Source organism: Jaculus jaculus, chromosome 20, assembly GCF_020740685.1.
Source record: "Jaculus jaculus isolate mJacJac1 chromosome 20, mJacJac1.mat.Y.cur, whole genome shotgun sequence".
Taxonomy (NCBI): domain Eukaryota; kingdom Metazoa; phylum Chordata; class Mammalia; order Rodentia; family Dipodidae; genus Jaculus; species Jaculus jaculus.
Window position 1 is genome coordinate 15,167,365 of NC_059121.1, and position 13,519 is coordinate 15,180,883.

At 43.0% G+C, this 13,519-nt stretch overlaps 1 protein-coding gene across 2 annotated transcripts in view; it reads right to left on the reverse strand.

The window, feature by feature from the left end:
* The window catches only part of Ipo11 (importin 11), a 189,834-nt gene that overhangs the window by 25,914 nt on the left and 150,401 nt on the right, over positions 1–13,519 (reverse strand). For both annotated transcript variants that reach the window (XM_045138953.1, XM_004672951.2), the window contains exons 28-29: positions 12,576–12,671; positions 3,018–3,102 (exon numbers count right to left, since the gene is read on the reverse strand). In XM_045138953.1, the coding sequence (XP_044994888.1) occupies positions 3,018–3,102; positions 12,576–12,671 (181 nt within the window). The remainder of the gene's footprint in view (positions 1–3,017; positions 3,103–12,575; positions 12,672–13,519) is intronic.

Here is a 13,519-nt window from a genome sequence, read left to right on the forward strand (position 1 = left end):
TGTTATGACTAACACATGCACCATGCCTCTGAACAGCACTTATACAAGGTGACAGTTACCCAGTCAGTCGGCTAGCAGCTGTCTTGATGACAGACTCACCTTTATGCAGCAGCCTGGTGCTAGACCACAGCTGGCTAGCAGCCGTCTGGGTGGCACACTCACTGCTGTGGCACTGGGACTGTAGCACCTTTATGCAGCAGCCTGGTGCTAGACCGCAGGCCCACATTACTCACCAGACATCCTCACTGGTCCTAAGCACTGCCTCCTTACATACGCAAGAGTTGGGTAAATTACCTACTCTTGTTGCTACAACAAATATCTAACAAAAGCACAAAAGGGATTGTTCTAGCTTCCACTTCAAGGGGCATAGAGCACTGTGTCGGGAGGCACGGTGGCAGGAGCTGGTCACACTGCATGCAGTGATGAAGGCTGCTGCTCGGCAGCTTTCTCCTTTGTCTTCAGGCTGAGGCCCCAGACCACGCAGTAATGCTGCCTGCATTTACAGTGCTTTTCCCACCTCAATTAACTTGCTTTAGAAAATCTCTCACAGATGTGCCTAGAGCTGTTTCCCAAATTATTCTAAATCCTATCAAACTGACATGATTTACTGCTTGGGCCACAAGGTCACTGAGAAATCCTGCTGGAGCTGAACTGAAAAGCTCCTCTGTGTAGACGAGCTGAGAGAAAGCTGGAGAGTACACTGCATGCAGTCCCAAGGAAGAAAGAGAAGTCATCAGTGGAGATAAACAACAGTGGACACTGCAAGGTTTAACCAGCCACACAAGTGGTGCAATAGTGGCACATCTGTTAAGGGGTAAAACAACCTCTCTCTAGTTGGACTGGAGGCCTGCTCCATGGGAGGAATACATGACAGATATGGAAAACCTGTGGTGCGGAAGTCATGAGTCCTAGGAATGAAACACCTGCTAGTTTGGCTAAATGTATATATTATGCTCACCAAACTGCCCATTGAGCTCTTCTCTTAATGTTCATACCCATATATTTATACTAATGTGCTCCTGGCACTGAATACAAAGGGTATAACAGCACTTCTAGAAGTATGTCTGCAACAGGACCTGGCCACATACAACAACTGAAAACTCAATTTTCAGGAGCAAGCCACACAGGAAAAACATGACCATCTCTGGACATTAGGGCACTGAATTGTACACCCACAGCCCCTGCAGACACCCGCCACCTCAGTGTCTACTGAATGTCTATCTCAACATCCAGCATAAACACATGCTAGGAGACATGGAGGCCAAAGGTGTGCCTGACTCCTGTCCAGATCGTCCGCAACTGCTATTGTCTGCACAACCTCTTAGTTCTGTGTCCACACCAGTCTGTAAGCTGCTCGTGGGGGAAGGCTATGACCCTCATTTACTCAAAAGTTTATTTTAACAAACCTCTGTTGAGTACCTACCATGTGCCATGTGTACTGTCAGGCCCTTAGAAACCTGCTGTTAAGTCAGTTTAACCACAGTAGGATGCTGAGGATTTCAATGACAACTTGGGTAACAGTAAGGAAGTTTTCTCAAAATAAGAGGAAGCAGTACAAGAGGGCTTACTTTTCCATGATTATAGGAGCAAGTACATCAGTCAGTCTATGAAGGAAGGTTGTTTCATTTCCTGCTAGCGCTACAGCTAGTTCACATGCGCAGGTGAAAGAGCAAAGGGATAAGCAAGGCTGGGTGGAAATCTGTAAGGACAGGATTGAAAGCCCTTCAACTTCTCTCACATTCAGCTTTGGTGATGGGTGTCTCCCTAGAGGAGCCATTGCTCTTAACTGCACAACTGTCAAGCTTTCAGCTCCAAGGACAAGCTAAGGGGAGGGTCCAGCAGGACAGGCAGATCCAGCTGCCTCCCCACGCCAACATGAAGAGGCAGCAACACGCCTTAGCAACTGTACTACCTCATGCCTTTCTCTGACTTTCTCATGGCAAAAGTCACATGAGGCTCCACAGTACATGAATCTAAGTAGACACTGTGGAAAAGACATGATGTTGGGGAAAGGGTTGGGTAAGTGAAATATAGCATTTTTAGTATAGTAAAATTCTTTTTTTTTGGTAAATTTTTTTGTTTTTTTAAATTTATTTATTTGAGAGCGACAGACACAGAGAGAAAGACAGTTAGAGGGAGAGAGAGAGAATGGGTGCACCAGGGCTTCCAGCCTCTGCAAACGAACTCCAGACGCGTGCGCCCCCTTGTGCATCTGGCTAACGTGGGACCTGGGGAACCGAGCCTCGAACCGGGGTCCTTAGGCTTCACAGGCAAGCGCTTAACCGCTAAGCCATCTCTCCAGCCCATAAAATTCTTTTATAAACTAATATTTATAATGTTTTGTAGTACAGAACATAAAAAGTTCATTGTAGAGATTATAAAAGATGTTTTTTTTTCTTCAATTTTTATTTATTTATTTGAGAGCAACAGACACAGAGAGAAAGAACAGATAGAGGGAGAGAGAGAGAATGGGCGCGCCAGGGCTTCCAGCCTCTGCAAACGAACTCCAGACGTGTGCGCCCCCTTGTGCATCTGGCTAACGTGGGACCTGGGGAACCGAGCCTCGAACCGGGGTCCATAGGCTTCACAGGCGAGCGCTTAACCGCTAAACCATCTCTCCAGCCCATAAAATTCTTTTATAAACTAATATTTATAATGTTTTGTAGTACAGAACATAAAAAGTTCATTGTAGAGATTATAAAAGAGACAGACCAATTCACTATGCCTCTTCAAAACAGAAGAGCAAGCATCTAAAATATACAAAACCTCTGTACTTCTAAGGTAAATAAGCACCAATTATGTTAAGAATGATTCCTGCAGCAGGATCAAGACATACCTGTTTCAGAGTACATACACCCCAAATTCCAAAACTCATGATACTTCATATGAACTCTGCAACAAGGGATGAATGGACAGATGGAGGAGGACAAATGGTCCAGCAGACACTCCCAACACCGCTGGAAATGACAGTGGTAGATGGTTTCTCTTAGTTTTTAGAATTCACTCTTGTAACTCACCATCTTTTTCCTCTTGTCCTGTTCTGTGGGCGGTTCTTCGTCGTCTGTTACTTTTGGTTCTTCATGATGCGACATCAACATACAGCTACAATTTAAAAACAACCATCCTGTTTTAGCTAACAATTACTTGTAATATCCTAAAAACAAAGCCCACAACATCATGGAGAACACACTTGCTTCTATGTACTAAAAATGCAAGGTCTGGACCAATCAGTTAGACTTTGTAATATTTTAATTATAAAAAAGTAGCTCACCTTAAAAATAGGCCACAATAAAAATTTCTAGAGTATTTTTACCTGTGTCGTTAAAAGAGCAAATTACAAAGCCAGCATAGTGGCTTTTAATGCCAGTGCTTAGGAAGCTGAGACAGGAAGATCAAGAATTCAAGCTGTCTCAAACTATCCAGAAAAAAGGGGTGGGGGTAAATTAAAAATCTTTTTTTTAGCCAGGCGTGGTGGCACATGCCTTTAATCCCAGCACTTGGGAGGCAGAGGTAGGAGGATCGCCATGAGTTCAAGGCCACCCTGAGACTCCATAGTGAATTCCAGGTCAGCCTGAGCTAACGTGAGATCCTACCTCAAAAAAAAAAAAAAAAAAAAAAAAAAAAATCTTTTTTTTTTTTTAAAGATGGTAAACTGTAAGAAATATACTTGTAGGCCACTTTTGAAACCAAATTATCACGACAAAGCAAGACATATATTGCATTTTTTTAATTAAAAGAAGATGCTTTATAGAAATATACTTCCCCCATCTAATCTTTACATGTCTGCAGACCAATCACCTAAATAGCAACATCATTAAGACACCATTAATTGCCAGGCGTGGTGGTGTATTTCTTTAACCCCAGCACTCGGGGGGCAGAGGTAGGAGGATCAGTGAGTTCGAGGCCACCCTGAGACTACTTCCAGGTCGGCCTGAGTTAGAGATCCTACCTCAAAACAACAACAACAAAAACACTATTAATTGTGAACAATCGATTCCATGCTCTAAATGCTGTCATGGTGCCATGAGAAACTTATCTCTCATGGCACTGATACCTTCAGAACAGTTAGAATCATTTTATTTTTGTGATCTGGACCACTGCTCTCTACCATTAGCCAAGATAATAGAAATGCAGTTTTGTATTTGGTCTGCACTTCTCACTGGAGATAAGAAATGATTACTAGCCCCCAAATCACCTCTCATGCTTCCAAATTAGGACAGAACAATTCATTGGTTACCAGGGTGTTGGGCTCCTAAGCAGAGATTTGATTTGCTCTTGTGCTGTAACAAGCGCAGGTGAGGGACAAGTCCAGGTTCAGCTGCTCTAATCAGTTTTTAATTCGGGTTTAGGTAAGCTACTGCGATCAGAATCTCCACAAAGCCCGTTCTGCCAGCGGACCTGGGTGTCCTTCAGCTCTGTCACCATCAGGAAAATAACCCTCTTAACGCTGGACTAGAGCACTTTAGGTTGGAAATCTGAACGAGCTTGCTGCAAACTCACTGTGATCTGCAGCAGAGGCCCACGGGCTAAGAAAATAGTATATCAACTCAAAAGCTAAAAAACTCAAAAGCAAAATGAGTAGAGTGAAATGACCCGAAGAGGATGTGGTCGCTTCCATTAGCCCTTTTATGACACAAGCAGACTTTGATTCTAACTGCAGTAAGTACTGGTCCATCTCCAAAGAAACACTTTATTTTACATCAAATTCTTCCACTGCACCACAACATATGTGAACTGCAAGAGTAAAGGCTCTCTGTTCTGCATTTCTGTATGCTAAAATATTCAGCACAGCATGATAACAGATGACACTTCCTAGTTACATACAGGTGCATGTGCACGTATATGCGTGTGCATGTACTTTCCCCTCCCTTTAACGACTGAGAGTGCACTACATTTGCCCTACGAGTCTGAAAATTGGACTTATTTGGCTTTGAGGATGCAAAGCATCTCTGTTTTCCAGCGCTCTAGACTGAAGCTCAAGCCTTGTGTACTCTAGGCAAGGCTCCATCATGGAGCTGTATCCCCAGGCCAGACCACCACATCCCAAAGAATTTTATTGAAAAGCACAAAGCTGAAATTACTGAAAGAGGATAGGAGCAAGCTAGCTTTTTTTTAGGCAGCTTCAGTTAGCAGCTGAGTCTCAAAGAGAACCATGCCACCCCACAAATGGAACTTGCCTGATCCAGATCTCTCTATAGCACTCCGGGCTGCCCTGTCTAGCACACTACCTGGACAGACAGCCCTAGATGGGATGGCCCAGGGATCAGCCTTCAAATTCACCAACCAACTGGGTCTCTCCCTTGCCTATAAAGGCTCCTCTCTTCTTCCTGTCCCAAACTCCGCAACTCCACCCTGCTCAGGTCTGCTCTGTTTCTCTGCTTGGCCTGACTTCTCTTCACCAGGGCCACAAGGATCCACACAGTCTGGCTTCCTTCTCCCTGACTTGGGGCAGGGGGGGGGGGAGCATAACACCGTTTCTTGGTTTGGATGGCTGTTCTGCTTGTCTCTGCTTTATAGTTTGGGGTAACTTCTCTCTGATTACACATGATTTCCCTTGATTTCTGAATCTACCATGTGCGGGTTTTTCCCAAGTTTCCCTACACAAGCTCCTGGAGTCCACTTCCCATGGGCTGCAGCTTTGCTATGTCGTTTCATTAAAAGGTTCAGCTTCTCTTAAATCCACATGCTTGCGGCTCTACTCCAGTATTCCCCTCCCCCCAAAAAAACCCTTAATTTCTCTTAAACAAACCTTAAACTATGCTGTATTTCCACATTTTTGTTGTTGTTGTTGCTTTTTTGTTTTTTGAGGGTCTCACTCTAGCCCAGGATGACCTGGAATTCACTATGGAGTCTCAGGGTAGCCTCAAAACCACAGCGATCCTCCTACCTGGGATTAAAGGCATGCGCCACTTTTCCTAGCTTGAAGCGTGTTTTCTAAACTTCACAATGTATGATTTCTCCCTTAAACAGACCCAACAATTTGTGATTTCTCCCTAGGTAAATTTAATAATTCATAATTTATCCTTCTTGAGTCGGCCTTTATCAATTCTTTATTAAAGACAGGACAGTGTCAGGTCAGGACAAAACGGAGTCACAGCAGGAGGGCAAAGTGAATCCTCCACATTCCTCAAGAAGGATGCCCCAAAAACAGGATGTATGGCCCCTCCTTATCTCTCACCTGGTCGCTTCTGGTCTCTCCATATGGCTAATGTAAAGAACAAGGACTTGTTACCTAACAAGAACATTCCTTCACCTTTCTCATCTTTTCCCAGTTGAAAAAAACCTATAAAGCCCACTATCCCAGACTGACTGGTACACTCTTGAGAGTCAGTCCTAGCAGTGTTTTTCCCTGAATAAAAACTTCCATCTTTAGCCAGGCGTGGTAGCAGAGATAGGAGGATCGCTGTGAGTTCGAGACTACATAGTTAATTCCAGGTCAGCCTGGACGGAAGTGAGACCCTACCTCAAAAAACAAACAACAACAACAACAAGAAAAACTTCCATCTTTGCCTCAGAGTGGTCTCCGTGGTCCTTGGTCACTCCTGAACCTTACAGGACAGAACCCACAACTTGGGGTTCATACATTGGGGACCCTCCTTAACCCCAAAATCCTGCATCACTATCTTGAAGAAACTGATCCAACTGAAAGTCAAATCCCATTTTGTTACAAAAATTTAAAGCTTTAGCAAATCACATTAAAACACATGAGAATAATTTCTAATAACCTGGAATGTGTGGGCTTTGAATGTAAAAATGGCATTACTAGTAAATTAGTAACAGCCACAGTTTAAATTAGGAGTGGCTGCCATGGAAATGCATGCAGCCACGTCCTCATTCCACAGTCCAGACACAGATCATCCTACTGCTCGAGGCATTCTTCCTCAACAAGAAATCCCAACCAGCCAACCAAACCAACAGTGTCAGTCAGAAACATGACATCCTTCGAATCTAATCTGTGACAACTCTGTGCCCTCAGTCATTCTGCTCTTTTACTAGTGAGACAGGATGGGCTTTACAAACGCTCAGCAAGACGCATCAGCTGCAATAGCCCACAGACTTTTCCCAGCCTAAATAAACTGTCTCTGCTTCAGAGTGCAAAATTTCAATGCTTCAGTGTCTATTATTAGGGCACCTGGGCAGACCTAGGGGACATTTTGAATTCAAGCCCTCAACAATGGTTTGTGGGGAGCGAGGGTGACAAGGACAAGTCCTCAGTCCCAGTCTTCAAACTGCTGGGAGGGCATCTCACCACCAGGCAGGGAAGGCCTTCCTCACCCTCACAGCTTCAGATCCCGCAGGCCCAGGCAGGCCCTGACAGTCTGCGCTTCTCACAACTTCCTCCTGCAGGTCGATGCTAGCACAGAGGGAGCTGTGGAGGGCAGACAGTAATCACTTAGCCCTCACTCTATGAAACCTGATTTCAACTACGATTTCTTTTTAAGTGCTATACATAGCTGGCTTTCAAGTAAGCAACCTAACTATTTATGGGTTGCTTCCCATAAAACTAAACTGGCATTAGTCAGATGGTTTCTATGGTGGCCATTTTGGTGCTTTTACATCAATCTTGTCCTTTCTAGCTTTGCTTTTGTAGTAGTGCGGCTTCACTCTCTTAAACTGAACCCTGAACTGTCCAGTTTCCCTCTATTACCATGCCACCTTCTGCTCTGGAAGGGCTGGTGCCAGAAACTCAAAAGGCAACTGCAATAGCTCCACTGCAGGAAGGGTGTCTGTGGGAGCTTGCATGGAAGTTCCCAGTACGCTCAGCTTTGTCACAGCAGACCTGTGACTACCAGCCAGAGACACGCAGTGCTTGAGCCCCAGTGCCTGGGGCTCACCTGTGCTGCTGGTGGAGCCTTTCTCTCTTGGCACATGCAGCTTCCCCTGGATCTGTATGCTTCAAATAAATTCCCTTCCTCCATAACTGTGTCTGGCTGGAAGGTCATCCCAGCAATGTGAAGCTGACAGTGACAGTGTGCTTAAGGACTTCTGGGCAGTAATTAGAAAGGGAAAGCATACACAATGATCTAAGACGACTTGTCTGCCCCTGGAGCTTAACTACACTGCAGATGAGGAGCACAGTGGAAGGGGCTGGACAGAAAGAACCTCAGTCTCTGAAGTTGTTGGCAAGGCCACATTAGCTGAGCCTGGAGCCACATACCCACAGTACTTGATTGTCGAGCGCAACTAATACTTTATTGTTAAAACTGAAAATCCTGTTACAGTTCCTTATATAAAAACCTTATGGGGGCTGAGCATGGTGGGTACGCCTTTAATCCCTGCCCTTGGGAGGCAGAGGTAGGAGGATTGCTGAGGGTTCAAGGCCACCCTGAAACTAAATAGTGAATTCCAGGTCAGCCTGAGCTACAGCGAGACCCTACCTCGAAAAAACAAAAAACAAAATGAAACAAAACAAAAACCTTATGAGGGCTGATGAGATGGGTTAGCAGTTAAGGAGTTTGGCTGCAAAGCCTAAGGACCCAGGTTTAATTCCCTAGTACCCACGTAAGCCAGATGCACAAGGTGGCACATGTGCCTGGAGTTCGTCTGCAGTGGCTGGAAGCCCTGGTGCTCCCATTCCCCCCCCCCCCGCTCCTTCTTCCTCTCAAATAAGTTAATTTTTAAAAGTTTAAAACCTTATGAGAATGTATTTCCAGACCCAATACAAACCAACTTCCCTATACTTGAAAGCACCACATTATTCTTCATATGCCACCAGTTCCCCAGCCAAGGCTTGCTATTTCAATTCTGTCACAGTAAGTATGTGTGCCTCTCATGACTGACTCAAGCCCTTTTATGGTCTGCATAAAATACAATTAAATGTTGTATATTAGAAGTACACAAAGTCCAAGAAGGACAGTGAATGGCACATCAATCTCTTCTGTAGTCTAGAAAGAGGTTTCAGAGGCAGACATTCACCAAGCAGACACGGCCTGGCAGGGCACCCCACAGCAAGGGACAGAGCACTGAGTCAAAGCCTTGAGTGGCCCCACAGGACACATGTGGGGAACGTCGGGCAACCCAGAGACACAAGGAAAAACCAGTGTTGTAGACTCAGACTCGGTACACAACAGGCCCCAGCAACTTTACTCTGCAAGAAACTCGGCTTTTAATTTTAAAAAGTAGGGCACTGGAGAAAGAGAGGCCTACAAGGAGGTCACTGGGCCCTAACAAGTCAAGATAAATGTTGGCAATCAAGTCATAAAATCTGTTCTCCTCCTTCCCTTCGGAGAGCCATCTGGTAGGTCAATGAATCAAATGAAGGAAAAGTCCTTACTAAAGCCTAAATTTTACTTGTTTTAAGTTAAGTCTACTTCCTTGCAGCTGGTATGATTTGTGCTCAACAGCTCTAAAAACCACAATTTATGAGTCCTTTTCTAATCACTTCTATTGCCTCTAGGAATCGTAAACTGCTGGCAAAATTCTTTCTTCCTTGTTATTTCCCAAACTTTAGCAAGTGGTCCTCAGTTTCACTTCTGACTGTTCATAAAAACAAAGGATGACATGAGGAAGGGGAACATGCTAAGCAGACAGGTGGAAGGCAGAGCTCCCTCCCAGCTCACTAACATGTTCTAATGGGTTCTTAAAGAACTCTGCTAATTAAAAGATTATCATAAACTCGCAAAATCAAATTCCCCTTTCTTCTAAAGTGATTCATTTTTTATAGCATTCTCAAGGAATACTAGAATCAAGATTAACAATAGTCAGCTGCTAGTTACCCTTTTTTTTCCGAAAGATAAATTTTTCTTAGTCAAAGTAAAAAAAAAAACACCAAAAACCAGAAGTTAAAAGAGTCATTAATAACTCACCACTATTTTTCCCATGTAAAATCTCATATTCAAATTTTAAAATGCTTACACAAATGTGTTGTAAAGATATATTAGGGTCCAAAAGAACAGGCTATTAGATAGAGCACAGTTCTTTTAAGCCTTCCTATCATCAATCCCTGCCCACCCTCTCTGCACAAGCTATCTCAGATTCACATCACCGCCACTCACCAAGACAGCACCTATGCAGTGATCTGCATGGTTTCCCATGTCTGACACAAGAGCTACTGCACCATGAGCCACGTGGAGCCGTGGCCCCACTGCCCCGCACCAAAGATTCTGATACACAGGTCCCTATCTGGAAAGCAGCCTAACCATAAGCCTGATCCTGTCATGTCCATACTCGCTACAGAAAGCAGTCCAAAGTTGCCTGCGCTTCCCAAAGGTTGTGCAGCTAATGGCTTTACCCGCTACATGCCTCAAAGCTATTCCTTCTGGGGACGGAGCTCATGGAAGAGCACTTGCCTAGCTTGCACAAGGCCATGGGTTTGAGCCCTTTATTCTCCAGTATTTTTCTTTTTGGTTTTGTTTTTCAAGGTAGAGTCTCACTCAAGCCTAAGATGATCTGAAATTCACTCTGTAGTCCCAGGCTGGCCGCAAACTCACAAAGATCCTGAGTGCTGGGATTAATGGTGTATACCACCAAGCCCAGCCTCTTGGACTTCTTTTTCTTCTACTGTCTTCGATGGGAAGACTTTAACTGCTTCCTTACACAGCCCAGTGCCTGCCACATACACGTTTAAATATGTAGGTCTGGCTGGCAACGAGGCTTCCCTTCCTTAGGCAACGGGTAAGGTTATATTTCAACCTACCTAAGCCAACAGGCTCTTCCTGGTATTGGGTTGAACATTACTTTGAGTGTGTCAGCAAAGCTGTTTCTAGGCAAGATCAGTTGCTGAGTTGGAAACTGCAAAGCAGAATGTCCTTCCACATTTGGAGGTCTCACCCCACCCATCAAAGGTGTAGAAAATGCTGAATTGAATAATTTATTTTCTATCTGCTTCAAGTTGGGACACACTGACTTTTTCTCCATTCAGCTTTGGATTACAGTTCAAACCATCAGCTTTCCTGGGTCTCCCGCTTGCCCCACTGGACCCCAGACAGCAAAGCCTCTATAATTAGATAAGCCAATTTCCTTCCTATGGATATATGCATATCCATAAAGAACTTTATGAAAAATAGGTATATGTTCTCGTACATGTTGTATTTTGTAGAGAAACCTAAAATACACTACTGATGCAGGCAAAGAAAATAGTTTCTTTACTTGTTCTAATTCATTTTCAACTGATACAATAAAAATCCACAGAACCAGAAATATTTTCTTTCAGTGAACTGTTCAAATAAACATGAAGAGAAAGCTGGGAACCAAGTTAGCTGCATAAATAAATATTTTATGGTTTTCACACAAGCTTTTCTGAAAGTCTAATTACAGTCTTATGGACTGTAATTTATAGAACTATGCAAGTCATAGAATTACACAGTAGAAAGATTAATCAAAGATCTAATGTAAGCACTTTAAGAAACTGAATTTAGACAAGTTGCCTGTTTTTCCATTTGGTATATGCTTCCAAATAGCAGTATCACCTCCACCAGGGTACACAGCACTTGCCAACAATTCTAGAGCAGAAAGAAAACAGTAGGAGGAGCATATTCTAGCCACCCATGAACAGTAGCTCTTGGGTCTCGGCCCTTTAAACCTTTTCTTTATCTAAACGTAGCATATTGAGTAAGAAATACTTTCTTGTCCTGAATCCCAAATACCTGCTCCATCACTGTACTTTCCTGAGACTGGTGTCTCAGGACAATTTCAAAAGAGAAATGACAATTTTCTCTTTCTTTCTTTTCTTCTTTTTAGGTACAGTCTCACTTTAGCCCAGACTAACTTGGAATTTACTATATAGTCTCAGTGTGGCCTTGAACTCACAGCAATCCTCCTACCTCTGCCTCCCAAGCGCTGGGATTAAAGGTACGTGCAACCAAACCTGGCTCAATCTTTATTTCTAATACTTTCCGCTCATCTCTTTCATGTAAAATACAAGATAATTTTGTTCCATTTCACCTATCTCTTAGAGACTCTAATTCCCAGTATTGTTTCTTTCTGTGTTGTGTGCTGCACCAAAATATACACAACTGTCTTTACTTTTTGTGACTGTTTTTATTATGTAATCAGACATACACACCCTATACACTGCAAAAAAGGACAGGAACAGGGCTGGAGAGACGGCTTCGCAGTTAAGCACTTGCCTGTGAAGCCTAATGACCCTGGTTCAAGGCTCGATTCCCCAGGACCCACGTTAGCCAGATGCACAAGGGGGCGCTCGCATCCGGAGTTTGTTTGCAATGGCTGGAAGCCCTGGCGTGCCCATTCTCTCTCCCTCTCTCCTTCTCCCCCCCCCCCCCGCCTCTTTCTCTCTCTGTCTGTTGATTTCAAATAAATAAATAAATAATAAACAAATTTTTTTTAAAAAGGACAGGAACATATAATGTGTCAAGACCACTTGTAAACTTTTTCAAGTGCTACAGAAAACACTGCTCCTAGTTATGCGCTTTATCACAGTCTTACTGTTAATAAGTTAACTCTTGTTAACTTAAACCAATTCCCTACATGCATGAATGGGATCTTTTCCATTTACTTTTGAGACAGACAAGGGAGGGGGGTGAGGAGAAGGAGAGAATGAATGAAAATGTGTGGAATGAACAAAATCATGAAGCATGCATTGAACTGCCCACATCCAAATGTGATCCACGTACTCTTTGTAAGTTCTTGTTTCAGGGTCTTCCGTCATGACATCATGCAGGCCCTCCACTGAGATGTTTATAATCCCACAGAATTTATCTTGGATAACACTAGAATAAAAAAACAATAAAACAGGTTAGCTGGAGTACTGTACCATGTATTTTTTCTTTAAATCAAATTCTATCTTGAACATGAGATTTTAGTTCTCAAATACCAAAGCAGCTTTCATAATATATTTATAATAAACAATTTACATACATTACAAATTTCTCTTTAACAAGATCAGTGTTTAAATACAGAGGGGTAGATATTTTAATGCTCTTTATTATAATAGTCTTATGTGAATGTTATAACCACAAAAATAAGGACACACAAGTGCAGACAAAATTCCATGCTTTTCTAAAGATACTGTCAAGAAAAAATTATGTCATAGTATGGAAAGAAAATACTGGTAAACTATTGGTAAAGGATGTGGTAGAATTTAAGAAATTAGAACCATCAGTAATAAGACAACTTCATTTGGACATAGGTAAAAGTCTGAAAAGCTGGAGATGGCTTAGTGGTTAAAGTACTTGCCTGCACAACCTAAGGACCCAGCTTTGATTCCCTAGTACCCACATAAGCCAGCAACACAAGGCAGCACATTCATCTGGAGTTTGTCTGCAGTGGCTGGAGGCCCCAGTGTATCCATTCTCATTCTCAATATCTCTGCCTCTTTCTCTCAAATTAAAATATTTTTTTGAAGTCTGAACAGAGATGTCGTCAAAGAAAATATCCAGACAATGTGAATATATAAAAGAATAAGAATATAAAAGTATAAAAGAAATTATCCAGACAAAGTGAATACCTAAATGGAATTGGGCATTACTTAGGGGAGTGAAAATTGAAATCAGTGAGATTTTAACTGAAAGTAACTTAAGAAGACTGACAGTTCTACATGCTGGCAGGATTAGAAACA